Below are 16,233 nucleotides of genomic sequence, written 5' to 3' on the forward strand. Positions count from 1 at the left end.
TTGACTGCACCTTCCGCTGGTCAAATACTTAAAACTAGAGAGATAATTTGTGGGCCAGCTCTTTTAGAGAAAAAAAAAAAATTCATTTTGTGTTTCTGAATCTGCCATCCTTCTTTCTAGTGTTTATTTGTGCAAGAAAAATTCCAAACGTACCCTTTTTGGACAAAATCCTGGCTATCATGCCTCCTATTACACATTACAGTTTGCATGGTTATCTGGAGAGGAAAAAACATCTATAAACTGAAATTAAGTATACGAAATCTAACAAACATTAAGCAATCATAACTGCATGGAAGCATAAAAGTAGTGAAAACACACTGAGAACCATCTGAATTTCTACAGTGATACGATACATCTTCTGACTCTTTTTCCACTTTCCTACCTCTGTATAAATAATAATTAACCATGTAATTCCTTCATTGCTTTTAAGTCGCTGCCTCAGAGGCAGCTCACACTTATTTTTTATCTTCGAATAACATCAAAGCAAGCGGCTGCTACCAAAGAGTGGTGAGGGGAAAAAAAAAAAAAACAACAAAAAAAAAGGACTTACTTGCCACCTCCAGCGATGCATTATGACTTACAGCTTCCCCGAGGTAATTCCTTGCCACACACACATAGACCCCTTCATCCGGCCGGCTCTTGCGCCCGTGGACGATGCGCAGGAAGAACAAAGAGCCGCTGGGCAGCAGCATGCGGTGGGAGCGCGGGTCATCCTTGTCCGTCTCCACTCTCTCGCCCCCCTTGTACCACTCGATGGTGGGGGTCGGCCTGCCCTCCGCTTTGCAGTTTAAAGTTGCCGGTTCTCCTTTGGAAACGATGAGATCGGAAGGATGTTCGACGATTCGAGGCGGGAAATCCTCTTGTCGAAGACGGGAACCTGCAAAACAAACAAACAAAAAAAATAAGCAGAGTTTTCTCAGGAAATTGCTGCCAGCTACAGTCACGGTACTTTTGCAAAACAACTAAACCATCACCACATAGAGCAGCATTTATTAAGACGAGCTATCAACATCCTGAAGTGAACAAAAGAAAACCTTAATGCACTTCATCACGCGCGAGGTTCTCCCAAGTGAATATGTCCAAAAGCATTTTTCAACAGGGGACCTGTATTAGTGAAGTTGATGCCTCAGAGTTTTTTGACTTTTTTTGATTTTTTCTAATTTTTATAAGTTTTATAAGTAGTTATGTAGAAAATGTAGGTTTTATAAGCAGCTGCATTTATTCCCTTACCCTTAGCACAGCAGACACACATTTCCCAACCCTCTCACCCCAATTCCCCATATCAATTCTCCTAAATTCCATTAGAATATTTAGTCTCTCTCCAAGGTAAGCCTTCTTCTGTCTGAGAACATCTAATCCACAGCCTGAACTGCAGGGTACAGTCAAGAAGTGGGTGACCGTGTGCCCTTTGTGCTCCAAGGAAGTTGGAGTGATGAAGAAAAGGGTCTCAAAAAGACCCCAGACCCAACTCCCAAGGCATGGGGCAGGGGGTGGACTGGGGCAAAAGCCAGTGGGTGGAAAAACCTGGGATTGGACGGACAGTATTATAAATTGGAACACCTGAGACAGACGGTTTGTAACCCCTATGCCTTAGAGGCACGATTAAATCCTTTTTTTTTACCTTACCCCCATACTAAGTTGCCTCGGGTTTTTTTTTCTCCCTGAGTTTTCTTTAGGCAACAAAGTAAACTGCCATATTCCTAAATCATATCAATTTATTTATTTATCTATTCATGTATACAGATTTACACAGCCATGCATATGCATATCTAGAATTACGAAAAACTAGTCCTACAGATACTCTACAGATATCAGACCACCTCGACCAGCAAAACTGGTACTGCTCTAATCCATAACCCAAAGTCATAATCAACCTCATTCGACCTTTTGGAAAGCCCATTAATTCATGCAATGTCTACAGAGTAACTCTACCATTTCCAGCACCCGCAAAGTTGCTTTATTTTGCTTGTACTGTTGTCTCTTTTTAGTCCCTTGTTAAGCAGTACCATAAGAGGGTACAAATGTACAGAGTGTCTGAGTGCTGCTTATGCCTCAGGGTAAATCAGAGAAACATTTTACATTATAAAAATGTTATTGTCTCCAATCTAGAAAACTGATCCAATGTGAGATGAGGGTATCCAGGATAAAAGAAAAGTTACAAGCGAACAAGATACTCTTCTAGAAAAGCATTCCATTTCAAACTAATTCAAAATGCAAGCTGATAAAAACTGGCATGCAAAAAAACCTTATACTTGTCTGGATAGATATATACCACAGAAGTATATGACAAGCAATTCGGTGCCCAAGAATTCCAGATTGGGAATAAAGAGGTATCAAAATTTTAGAGTTTTAAACTGCTAAATTCAAATTCAAATTACTGGTCCCCTTATTTCTCTCGTTCTTGAAGCACAACTTTGCTATGGATACAATTAAGTCTCTTGGGTCACTAAATCCTGATTATTAAAATCTTGGATGCCAAGATTCTTTATTAACATTAATAACATGAGGTTTGAACAGCTGTGAAGCACCAAAAAGAAACGCAAGATCTATTCTTTGCAGGCTAATAGACCATAAATTGATATGGAAACAGGGAAAAGGGAGTCCCAGGGACTTCTGTTTTCAATATATGCTAAATATGTGCATGTAATATACACACACACACGTTTCTAGATATATAAAATAAAAATATCCTCAAATGTACAAATTTTATTTCCTATTTTCTTCACCTCAAGATAATCAATGCAAATTAAATGTTACAGTAATCAGCTAGCACTAACCATCCATTCACAAATCTCTGGTAGCAGGGCTTGACTGCACTGAAATATGTTAGCATTTTGCATGCAGTAAAAGAAGATAGTTTATATATAATGATCAATAATGCTCCTGTAAAGCTAACTCAAACAGCAATAAACCTAATCTTTAGGAAACATATGTAGTACTGTATTGCAAGATTTTTTTGGTACCTAAAGCAAACAAGTAATTACATTTTACAATTACTTTTACCTCCAGCATGCCTGAGACATGGAAACCAAGATATGGGTAGATGGAACAGAAGCCAGGAAGATCATGAACCCTTTTGCTGGCTACACAGCACTGCACAACACAACCCTGCACATCACTCTAAAGCCAGATTTTGAGCTGGACCTCCAAGAGGTCCAGGCACAGGCCAAACCCAGTGAAAGAAGAAAATAAAATGGTGTAAATCAGCACCGGTCTGTTGCAGCATCTAAAGAAACCTCTGATATACTTCCATGTGCTCTGAGAACACATCCCAGCCACCGCAAACTGCATTTGTGTCTACTCATCCTGAATTCTCACACAGCTTTTGTGAAAAGCCCTTCATTCAATATTTCTGCCCTCACAACTGGGCTGACCAATTTTAGATCTCTTTCCAAGGTAAAAATGCCTTGACAGGGATTAAAAAGCTTATTTTGTTTATATTTTTACTCACTTCCTATGTACCTCACAAGGAAAGGCACAGAAAGAAAGGATTACAGAGCTAAAAATCAATCCCTCAAAGTCACTCTGCAAATATAAAAAGCCAATTTCAGTGTAAGATGTTTAAAGGCAGTTAGGAACTGTTTTTAAAAAACCAAAGTTTTCACATATGCTAGTATGTATGGTGTTTGCATTTTCACAGACAATGCTGGCCAACCAGCACACAGCATAGTACAAACCTCCTATTGTTTCTGTCAGCCTGGCCCAGACCACAAATAAATGAAATACCATTTTCAGATGTACTGTATGCACGTTTTCCACACTGACATTTAAGTGGCTTTACACTAACTTCAAGTACTGTACAGACTGAAAGTATAAAGACTGACCTCTAAACTTTGTTGAAAACTGAGACTCAAAACCATAAAGGGGTGAGGGGGGTGGAGAAATTCCTTCAGGATGGTCCAGGAATGCTCATATACATTTTATCTTTGCTGGCTAACATTGGAGGAGATAAATAACAGAAAGGTACATTACTTTTTTTTTTTTTTTTAATCCTAGCATTTTATAAAGTACCATTTCTCTAGCAAATTACATAAAACTGCTTAAAGCAGAAAGGGACAAAAGTTGTATGATTAGTTGACTGGCACCTAGTCAGCGTTAAACACAGATTTACTGACAACTGCCTGAAGGGTATAATGGCCTTGACAACCAAGTTATAATCTTTCTACACATCTACACTTTTTTCTTTTTTTTTTTTAACCTTTCTTTTCTTTTAGCTAGTTATTTAAGCTGCATTTTCAATTTATTGAGAAGAAGCAGCTTCAATTATCAACATAAATCTTAGAGTGGGCACCAATCCTGTAATTTTCCTGTCAAAAATCCTTCCCAAGAGGATATTTGATAAAAAAAAAATAGAAGCAGAACACCTATTACATGCTGGATCTGCCATTAAATATACAACAGAGCTGCTTTTCTGTCCCCTAAAGATGACAGCACCGGGTTAGAGGAACTAACCAACTTGTGTTCTTTGCCTTTATTATAATTCAAGTCTTTCATAAAAAGTCAATAGGATGCCACCAATTAAAGCATGCCATACTAATTATTTCATGCTGCTACTTTAAAGAACAATTATATGAAGTCATGTTTCCAGTTTCTTGGACTGTGCCACAACAATTTTTACTGTTTCTTGGACTGTGCCACAAGAATTCAGACACTGACACAAACAGATGTGCAGGTTCAAAGAAAACTTACATTAGATGAATAACAAACTCATAGAGGCAAGATTTGCCTTTATTCCCTCCCCTAAAACTTCCTGTTGGTAGCACATACAAACACAACTTATTGTAAAACAGTAAGGAATGAGTTCATGCAAAACCTACTGATATTAAGGGTTCAAGCACTGTGCACCCCTTGTGTACAAACACTTTCTCCTTTAGGGGGGAAAACAAAAAAGTTGTGTGCTATTGGAACAAACTGCCTCAAATTTGATCCATGCAGCCTAAGGCAGTCAAAAATCAAAACCATATCTACAGTCGATCTAAACCTGAGCTCAGATGGATATGGAAAACCTCATTTCTCAAGATCTATATATCTAAATTGTAATTTATCACAATGCTTATAAAATACTCCATGACAGACTGTGTTTTTAGCCAAATTCCAAAGAGCCAGTACACTCCTGGCTCCATTTCTTTTCCATTTCACAGATACAGCATTTAACACTGACTTTTTAACACAAGACCGCTTCTTTTTTTTTTTTCCTCTTTGTATTGAAAGGCTATGTAAGATCTGAGTAACTGGCTTAATTGCTGCCCAAGATATTAGTAAAAATGTTAACAAACAAAACCACAGGTTTAGAAGCAGTGTTCGGTGATCCTTGCAAACAACAGCACATAAGAACTTTCCCAATTCCCCAGAGTTTCCACCATTAACTGGTTTCAGAAACTTTTCAGCAAGTGGGGGGGAAATATTTTTGCATTTGAGTATGTTGACTGGAAAGATGTCCTGTAACTCTCTTCCCACAGTGGTTAGAAATCTTCTTCTAATCCTCAGGTTAAATGTACCCTAAATCATAAACACCTCATTCTTTCTGGCTTCAATTGCCCTGCAGTTCAGATCTCTTCAAACACTTCTTGGAATTTTATCCCTTTGACATGCAGATTGCAACCTTTTCCTTTTTTACCATCCTCTTGGATTCTGTGTTCTTGCTGCTGTTAGAAGTCAACAAACCAATTTCATCTGGTTTTCTCCCCTGGAAGATTCGCTCACCTTTTCCTGGTTTTAAATTCTACTTTGAGTTTATCCTTTTTGAACATGGAAACCCAAGCAGACTTTCAATACTATTTCAAGCACATGCTACAAAATAATATCACATTATGCTACAGGGGAAAAATAATTAAAGGAAAAATCAAAGTATTTTTCTGAAAGTGGCTTTTCTGCTTCAATACCTGCAGCTAACCTAACCTACTGGGTTTGCCTGGTTGCACAGACAACAAATAATCTGCAAGGAAAAACATTAGAACGAGGACGATCCACAGAGATTTTGTCCCATTGATTTTCTTTCTCTCAATTTCTCCATGTTTTTAACAATGTATCTTTGTATACTACCCTTGTGCAGCTTCAATAAACATCTGATTTCCTGAGCTTTGTAGCCTACAAGAACACTGCATATTAAGAAGCAACTATTTTGACATTTCCATTGCAGATGTTGCAGTCTTCCCTTCGTAACCAAAACATGAAGCAATTAAAAAAGACAGTAATGCTCTGCCTATTTAGATTTCCTCAGAATAGTCAACTGTGTCAGAACAGAAATGTCATTGTTTAATTCTACTCTGACTTAAAACAAAAGAGTAAAAACTGCATTTAACTGATATTTCTGGAACATTGATTGGAGAATGACATGGATCACTGTGTCACTTTGGACTCAGGAAGTAGGTGTTTGACAGAGTTTTATTTACAACAGCTGTTCCTCTCTAACAGCTGAGCATTGAACATATATTCTAGAAAAATATAAAGTTACACTTTTTACCTAAATCCTGCCATTACTTTGCCCAGCCACAACTGTGAACCTTTCCATAATTACTTTATAAGGATGCCACCTTTATGAACTCAACCATTCACCAGCGAGTGAGTGAGTATTTGTACACTAAGGAAAAAATGAATAGTTGGAACGTACCAGCATTGTCACATCAGTTGATTAATGCCCACACGGGACTACAGGTTTATTGAAATGCATTTCAAGAGATGTTTCATGGTTCCAAATACTGATCTGGGAACAGGTCCAGTTCTTTTCAATAGATACCATAAAATGTGGCAAGCAAGGCTCTCACCTTGGATCAGGAGAAGGTACAATTTCCCTACGTGTTTCCAAGGAAGAGCAAATGCCCCATATCTTTTTCTGAGCGCACACAGGTGAGCAAGATGTAACTGAAAAGCCCTGAACACTAACTGATCAGTCCCATCATGAAACCACTGTGATGTTCCCTGAAAAAGAAGTTGTTCTTATTTCAGTTTACATCATCATATGAAGGAATTCTTTTGTTTCTCTCCTTTAATTGCTACTGTTCTGATCCTAATGAGAGATGAACTTATTAATAGATGTTCTTTTTAATTCTTTCTTCTACTAAGGGATATTTTTGGGTAAAGCAAGTCACACTTTAAATACGAAGTCTTAAATAAAATGCAGACCACGGCTTTTAAAATAGATTTGTAGGCACTCAGAAAACATTTTTCCCACTTAAAAAGACAGCAACAAAAAACACTTCAAGGTTAAGACACCATGAATTACATTTCTGTCACAGCTACCACACTATCAGGAGACGTCAGAAACCAATAATTTACTGTTCACTTACGGCTGGAAAAAACCCTAGAATAATGACAGAGCGCCTGGAGTTTTAAGCCACGTCTGTCTGTCTCTTTGAAATAAGAGATTAAATGGGAGCTGTACTAAAAATGCCTCAAATCCAGACTGATCTTTTGCCTGGCTCTTACACTGAGAGATTTACCCAAACACTGGAAGCTAAAGACATTCCATTTACACAATACTCATGACCTGGTCAACTGAACAGGAGTTAGCTGGAGTATTGGCAATAAGCTAAATAAACATGGGAGAAAAATAAATAAAAAAAAAACATATATCATATTGGTGTAAATGGTTTGTTTCTGTTCCTTATTATGCAGTAAGTCTGGACATACAGAAAAAAGCCCTAAATTTCTAAGCAAAAAGTCTTCTGGAAAGATATATATTATCTTATAGTTATTTAAACACTCTGCCTGGTGGGAATGGGGAAAAAAAAAGTCAGATACTGCATTGCACAGATATTAACACTGAGTCTCTGTTTTAATACCTAAAGACACATTTCCCAGGAGATGCTAAGAGATTCTCGCTCTCTGAAATAATCACTTTTAACAAAGAAGCTCGAAGTGGCAACAGTGAGAGTCATGCTTTAGTTTCTTAATCCAAAATTAAATAGAACTCTTCTAAATTGCCCTTGAACGAACCATTTATTTTCAAGAGATGTAGCTTTACAGTCAACCTTTGCTCCATGAACGCATGCTACTGGTTTGTCCAGCACTTAGCATAAATAAGTCCTGACCTGGTTATTCATTAAATTAGCTAGAATATAAATTTAAAATAATAATATTTATATTGCACTCTGTAAGAGGCTGACATTTACATAAAACCTCAGGCAGTAGTTAATGTTCCCAGTGTAAGAAACTAGTCACTTCTATTTTTTCTTTCCTTCAGTTCTGCTTTCTGGTGAGACATTTATCTCATCTGACTTTGGCAAGTACTGGAATAATCTCAGATAGCAGTACCTAGAGCACTGACTTTTGAAACCAAAACTCACTCAATAAAAACAACAGTATCCCACACTAAACTGGGAACAGTGTGGGAATAAGTTGGGAATACTATTTTCCCTTAGGGAAAACATTAATGAAATTACAGAAGTACTTTCATTAATAATGCAAAATCAACTCTGACCCAGTGAGCAATTGCACTACACTCAAAACCAAAAACAAACACAGTGGTAATAAAGCCTACTTCGTTACTCATTTTGTCTTTGAAATGGCTGCAGTAATGCTGGGAGATATTTTTCACAGTAGGATAATACTGAGAAGAACTGCACAAGTCTAAGAATGGTTGAGATGTATCTGAAGGCCAGCTCATCTTTGGACATTTGGCATCCTGGCCTGGATCAGGAACAGTGTGGCCAACAGGTCCAGGGAAGTGATTCTTCCCCTGCACTCAGTGCTAGTGAGGCCACCCCTGGAGTGCTGTGCCCAGTTCTGGGCCCCTCAATTCAGGAAGGACATGGAGGTGCTGGAGCAGGTCCAGAGAAGAGCAACGAGGCTGGTGAAGGGACTGGAGCACAAGTCCTATGAGGAGAGGCTGAGGGAGCTGGGGTTGTTCAGCCTGGAGAAGAGGAGACTCAGGGGAGACCTCATCACTCTCTACAACTCCCTGACAGGAGGTTGTAGCCGGGTGGGGGTTGGTCTCTTCTCCCAGGCAACGATCAGTAAGACAGGAGGGCATGGTCTTAAGCTGTGCCAGGGGAGATTTAGGTTGGATGTTAGGAAGAAATTCTTTACAGAGAGGGTAATCAGGCATTGGAATGGGCTGCCCAGAGAAGTGGTGGATTCTCCATCCCTGGAGCTTTTTAAGATAAGAGTGGATGTGGCACTTAGTGCTGTGGTCTGGGAACCACAGCGGTAGTGGATCAAGGGTTGGACTTGATGATCTCGGAGGTCCCTCCCAACCCAGCTGATTCTATGATGTGACAAGCTGACAATGACCACACCAAGTGAAGCAGTGGGGTCAGAAAAATACTGCAGGAACACGAAGACATTGTGAGAGCTGCACAGACCCTGGAATGGCTGTTAAGAACGTAGGGAAAAGAGGGGGAAAGGATTATGGAAGAGCTGCAAATATTAAACAGAGTTCAAGTAAAAAAGAACTGCAAGATCACTACAGAAACAGATACTTGAACTACATTAAAGTGATAGGATTTGATGATAATTGGATAAATCTGTGGACATCAGAGCTGAAAAGATACCAAAAATAACCTCAGCTTAAACAGAGGAGTTGGGACACAGTAGGAGGATCTGAGACAGCTTTGCACAATCACTGCTGCCCTATCCTCCTTTTTCCCTGGCAGACTGTATCCCCTACAAAGGCAGGCCTGACAGCTCTGATCTGTTGTCAGCAGCTTGAGAAGAAAAGACAGAGGAAATGAGAAAGTGTTGGGACAGGGGCTGGTGTGAGTCACAGAAGAATTGTCATTTCCAGGGCTTGGTTTTCTACTGAGCAGAGAGAGAGATGGAGGATTAGGAATCAAAGAAGAGACAGCCAGGTTCTATCTTTGATCTTTGTCCTCGATCACGTTTTATGCCAGACAGGAAGGGTAGTTCATTGGCTGTGAACCACTGCTTTGCCATTTGGGACAGGAAAACAGAACTTGGAGAAAAACACTGAAACTGCACCAAAACCAGTGGAAAACTCTTAATTGCACTGCAAGAACCAAATGAACTTCCAGTTTAGTGACAATGCCCAGGACTCGAAATTATGTAGATACATTACAGAAACTATTATTACATTAATATTTTTATCCTATACATATGCTATATATTTTATTTATATGTATTATGTGTTAATAAATCAGATGTCAGACATACTTATGCAGAAGAATTTTACTTCATCTGTAGGTTTGTCTGTTATCAGTGTAAAAGATTTCAACTATTTGTGGTGTGATTACAGCACACTAGGCTACTTTATTCCAAGGCTTATTCTATATGCACAAATAAATAAAACATAAAATATCCCTTTGGATGATCACATTCATAAAAATAGACCTAAAGATATACATGGGGTTTGGGTTATTTTTCTTTTTAACCACATAGTCACAAAAACAAATATAATGCATTCTCTTTATAGGATTTTAGATGGGTTGCTTCCATCTCCTACCATGCTTAGGAACAGCAACTTCTAACTAATTTCCAGTTCCAGATTCAGCATGAGACCAAATCTGATGTTGATCAACCACATGTTCAAATGTCTGAGATGCTGAGAGAATGGAAAGAGGATCCTCATTTCCACAGGGCTATTGGGAAGCCAGAGAAACAGCAATTCTCAATAGGGTCAGGGTTTTTCTCTTCTCAGCTGTATCAGAAACACTCCTCAACTCTCCAACCACACAAGCCCAGTATTAAAACAGTCAACAGCATACCCAGGCTGTGCTTGTACCAGTTTTGGTACATCTCATACAAATGGTACTGTAAATTTTTTCTTGTTCCCAAAATTGATTTAAAGAGAAATACAAGAATTCAAAACACCTGTCCAAAATCCTGCTTTTTAAGATGACTGTAAATTTGTTTCAGATGCAATGGTGAATGAAATATGAAAACTACCCTCCCGAATCTGAACGTGAAGTATTTAAAGGAGAGGTATGTCAGCTCAGGAGTAAGTTTGATTTTAATTACTCAGTGCTCATAATTTAGACATTTTGAACAATTAAATAAAAAGAATCACTATTAAGTAGTTGAGTTTCCTTATTCTTCTTGTATTTTGTTGTAAGAAAATTTGTGAAAAAATCTGGAGTAAAACAGCTTTCTTTCACTCCATTTGAATCCATTTGACTTTTTGTACAACATTAAGTTTGGACAATCACAAAAAGGCCAGGCATTTTCAATTACAAGTTGTTACTGCAGTAATGCAACACTGGCATGTTTTACTTGCATAAGGAAGAATGGAAATTTAAATCCAAATTAACAAAAAAAAAAAGTCAATGAGTTGCTTACAGTTACATAAAATGTTCAGATCAGTATCAATCAAAAGATTTCATAACAGCTTAAAAACTTTAAATCAAGCAATCCCTTCATTAAAAGCTGTCTATCCCTAACCTTTTTTCCAAAGCATACTTTTTTCTAAATATAAAGCTAGGTAAATGAGCATGAAAAGTATAAAAGGTAACATGTTTTCAGGGGAAAGCAATAAATATCTCCTGTTGAGTTACCCTGAGTAACAATCAACATGATATTCACTGCATGATGACTGAAGGTATTTTCCTGTTGCTACTTTTCACCGATAAAATGACAGGTCAAAACAGCAAACTTTCCCCTAAAATAAACTTCTACCTATCAATGCCATCAAAATAATCTTTCTCTGAGAACCACTCTACTGTTTTCCCTTTGACTGTGTTTGAATTTCTTGTCCCCCAACAGGCCAGGAAGTCACAGAATCATTTAGGTTGGAAAAGATCTCCGAGATCAATCATCAAGTCCAACCTTTGACTGATCACCACCTTGTCAACTAGACCAGAGAGAGCACTGAGTGCCACACCCTGTCATTCTTGAACACCTCCTGGGATGGTGACTCCACCACCTCCCTGGGCAGCCCATTCCAGAGCTCGAGAATCCTTTCAGTTAAGAAATTCCTCCTGATGTCCTGCCTGAACCTCCCCTGGCACAGCTTGAGGCCATGTCCTCTTGTCCTGTCACCAGTCCCCTGGAGAACCCTACTCTTGCTACAACCTCCTTTCAGGTAGCTGTAGAGAGCAATAAGGTCCCCTCTGAACCTCCTTTTCTCCAGGCTAAACACTCCCAACTTGCTCAGCTGCTCCTCATAGGACTTACCCTCCAGACCCTTCCCCAGCTCCTCTGCCCTTCTCTGGACACACTCCAGCACCTCAATGTCTTTGTTGACTGACCACAGGATTTGAGGTGTGGCCTCACCAGTGCCCAGGACAGGAGGATTTGGTTTTTGTTTCTTCAAAGCTTCCTTGGATTCCAAACTCAAACTGAAAATCGGCGATCTTCCACATGCCCATTTGTTTTACAACTGTTTCTACTTACGCCTTTGCATAAAGCATAACTTTACACTGCTAACATTGAATCCAACTGCAGTTGTGTGGCATCACACATGGAAAGGCACATCCCAGGATATCCTTAAATGTGCCCAGAAGACTACCATGCACTGAGTTTTCTTCTCTGATGGATAACCATTATCATCTTGTGGTCTGACTTCCCAGAGCACAGCTGCTGAAAACCTTGTGAAAAATTATCGAAAACATCAACCAACATCTCTGCCACTCCTCCTATACCTTCCCAACTGGATTTTAGTTCTGGTTGTAGTGAAAATGGTACCACAACCTGAACGCAATCATAATGAAACTTTCGTATTATACAGTGGCTAAAAACAGGGCCTAGAGAAGTTCCAGTTCCCAGGCTTGTGTATTTAGTCCTACATAAACCTTAAGTCATCTTGATAACCTACACTTATGCACCCAGAGTCCTCACACTTTGAGCTCTGAATCCTGTTACAAGAAAAGCTCTCTGGGAGATGCCAAGAAACAAAGTCATGCAGGGAATTGCTCAGCTCTCCTAAGCTCCTCCTCTACTAATGCACACTGCAAAAGTTCTCAGTTATCCCAAAACCAAAGTAAGACCCATAGAGAGCTACTTTGAAGCGACTGTAGTAGGAAACATCACCCTTTTACATGGTGAAGAAGCCCAAACAAGAAGCTCACTGAAGTTTCTCCATGATCTCACAGCTTCAGCCAACAAGCTGAATGTTATCCACAGGAACAGTGAAAGGAAAGGCCATGGGACCTGCTGTGAGAGGCACTGCCCCAGTTTGACACCCCCAAATGAAACACGTGGGTGTAAATGGAACTGAGAAAAGCACAAAGGGCTTTCATTTTTACTTTACAGTCTCTAAAAGATTGCTGAACTATCCTCTCAATTTTCTCAACAGCATGGCTTCTTGATAGAAGATTCTACACTACACAGTTACATGCATACATATATATATAGAATACAGTCAGCAACATGTCTTTTAGTTGTTTCTGTCTCATTTTACACTACAACACAATCTGTGAACAAAAGAAAAGCTCAAAAATTAAAACTATATTTAACATCTCCCTACATAAAATTAACAGGAGAAAAAGCACACCTTATCAAGCTGTTCTGATAAAAGAAATAGTAAAAAGCAATGTTAACAGATTATTTTCCTAAATATTCATACTGAATTCTTCAGAAAAATCCCTGGCTAATAGCCTAAGCAGCCAGCAGTCTGAAATGCATTAAAACATGTAAAAGAAAGCTTTTGAGATGTCCTATATGATAGGCACACTCAAGGAAGATATTTAAACAGCACCATTTTTCAGCAAGTTTTTGACTGCTTTGAGACAAAATACTGAACCACAATTTTAAGGATAATTGACTGAAGTCATTTTTACTTTAAAGAAAACAAAATATTTGAAATGGCCTTTTTAAGGATTAGTAACAAATCCCTAGAGGAATGCAGCCCACCTCAGTCAATTTTAAACCTTAAAAGCAAATTCTGACATATCCAGAACATTAATGAAGACAATGTTTATACCTCACATAGCATGCTAAGTGTGAGAACTTTACAGATAAACAAAAATGCTGTCGACTGCCTACTGAAGCTTATAATAGAAATTAAAGTTCAAAAATGGCAGCAGCTTATGTTTGTTGATAAGACTTAAGGAATGAAGAACATTATTAGCAGTATGAGAAGAAGTTAAATATTCAACTATTTGATCAAATGAAAAAAGTCAGTCATCTATTTCTCATTACTTTAATTAATTTATAATTATTTTTTAATAGTTAGCTTAACAACTAGCTTTTTAATTACTACTATAAAGGGTTTTGGTGAAAGGATCAGTGCTTAGAGAGAAAGAGAGATCAATATTCAGAGGTCAAAAAAGGAAAAAGGAAGGATAAAGGAGACATAAGAGAAAGACATGAGGTTGAGTCAAAAGCAGAGATGAATATCAAAACCAAGCAAGGGAAGAGACACAGACCTCAACAGCTCTGCAGATCTGCCCAAGAAATATAAAAAAACCCAGCAAGTGAAAATTAGAAGAGCAGAACTGTACAATTTGAGAAGATTATAATGCATAATACAACATCACCATGGGCAAAGCAGGCAGAAGTTTGTGTGGTTTACACATATAAGTGCAAATGATGGTGAAGCCTTCAAAATTATTAAGGAGAATAGCTGTTTGAAAACAAGGGAAAGGAATCATTATTTTTATTATTACTTCTAGCAGCAATCACTGTGACAGGAGAGGGGGTTCAACCACCAAAGAAAAATAGGCTATTGCCAGGAATTAATAAACCTTAGAGGAAGTTGTGCACCTAGAAATATTATCCATCTTAAAAAAAAAAAGACAAAAAACCCCAAAAACCAAAAAAAACAAAACAAAACAAAAACCCAAACAAACAAACGAAAAAAAAAAACACACAAAAAACCCAACAACAACAACAAATTTTAGCAGTAGTTCTAGTAGAAGAGATTATTTCTCTGCCCATGGTTTATTTCACAAGTTAAGATACCTCCACACAGAGAAGCAATTGGAAAAACAGCAGCAGCTACCTATAAAAATAGGCAGCTAGATTCAGACAATTCTACTAAGAATGCTCCATTAGCTGAGAAAAGCTACTATTCTCTAGCCTGTAAGACTCTAAAGTATGATTATATTATAAGAGTTTCCCTTTCAAGAAATTAAACTGTATTTTACAAGGATGTAGAAATGCTGATGAAAAAAAAAAAGCTACTTTTATTCATATAAAAAAAGAAATTTCATCTCATGTACAAGTATCTCAACTTCTACTGCTCAGGATCATGGTAGTACTTCTACTATGCAGGGAAGCTACCTGTTCACTAAGCTGTAATAAATTGGAGAGGAAAATGCAAAGTGGACTACTTTTAATTCCCACCTCCACGTCCTGCCTCCCTCTCTCCCTCCTCCCATGGTTACTCCATGCAGAGCTTACTGAGTCCCTCCTGAGAGGTGGAAGTTGGCTGGGACCTCTACTGCCAACATGTAACATAAATCTCACTACAACTTACACTGCTCAAGTAGCTACATCCAGCTCAGGCAGACCATCAAACATGATTTGAGAGGCAGGTAAAAGGAACTAAAGGTTTTGTTTGTTTTCATCCTTGCAAAGGACTATCCACGGTTTTGAGCACCCTTTTTTTTTTTTGCAATAGGGTTTTCAAGGCTAAACTACTGGGTTTGTATCATAAGCACAGCATAGTTTCTAAATGCTAAAAGGCAACCAGTATACAGACTTTTCCACTTTATGTAAAGAGCTGTTTGAAACAAAACCCTAAATTAAGGCTTCCTGAATAGGCTGAAAGCCTTCAGTGGGACTAATTAGACAGAACCACTAGGCCTTGAGGCTCACAGCTGCTCACCAGTACCCAATGCAAAGACTGAGAATTAAACGCATGGTTAGAGGTTTAAATTGATTAACGGGCATCAGTTGTTCCTCCTCTACAGGTAAAGCCCTAATATAAATCTTTTTATTTTTCTAATACACCATTATATGACTAATTAGTAAGCATTATGGCACACAGATCAGTTTAAACGAATTTTTAATGACAATTAATCTGCCCTTCTTTTAAATTCTTACTTTAAATAAACAGGAAATTCTCCCCCAGTGTTTTGATTAAGGAAAAAAGCTAAGCAGTGCTAAAACATGGTCTATTAAAAAGGAACGAGTCTTTTTGTAAGAGATTGTACTGCAAATTGTCAGTCCTCTCCACATTACACAGGATTTCTACTCTGAAATTAATCTATAATTTCGTGGTTGCTGCAAATATTTATAACCTGGCATATCTGCATTGGGAGCACCACACTGGAATAGCTACGGGATTCTATAAACAGAATTAAATTATAAGTAGTCAAGATACACAGGACAGATTCAACTGTAGTTGATTTTTCACAAGTGCAGCTCAGTATCATGACTGTTAAGAAGGAAACACGG

General features: G+C 38.3%; 1 protein-coding gene across 6 annotated transcripts in view; it reads right to left on the minus strand.

Moving 5' to 3' along the window:
- Positions 1 to 16,233, minus strand: part of ROBO1 (roundabout guidance receptor 1) — a 710,380-nt gene that overhangs the window by 258,030 nt on the left and 436,117 nt on the right. For all 6 annotated transcript variants that reach the window (XM_017829046.1, XM_017829047.1, XM_017829048.1 and 3 more), the window contains one exon: positions 551 to 877. In XM_017829046.1, the coding sequence (XP_017684535.1) occupies positions 551 to 877 (327 nt within the window). The remainder of the gene's footprint in view (positions 1 to 550; positions 878 to 16,233) is intronic.

This window comes from Lepidothrix coronata, unplaced genomic scaffold (assembly GCF_001604755.1).
Source record: "Lepidothrix coronata isolate B3197 unplaced genomic scaffold, Lepidothrix_coronata-1.0 Scaffold157, whole genome shotgun sequence".
Classification (NCBI taxonomy): domain Eukaryota; kingdom Metazoa; phylum Chordata; class Aves; order Passeriformes; family Pipridae; genus Lepidothrix; species Lepidothrix coronata.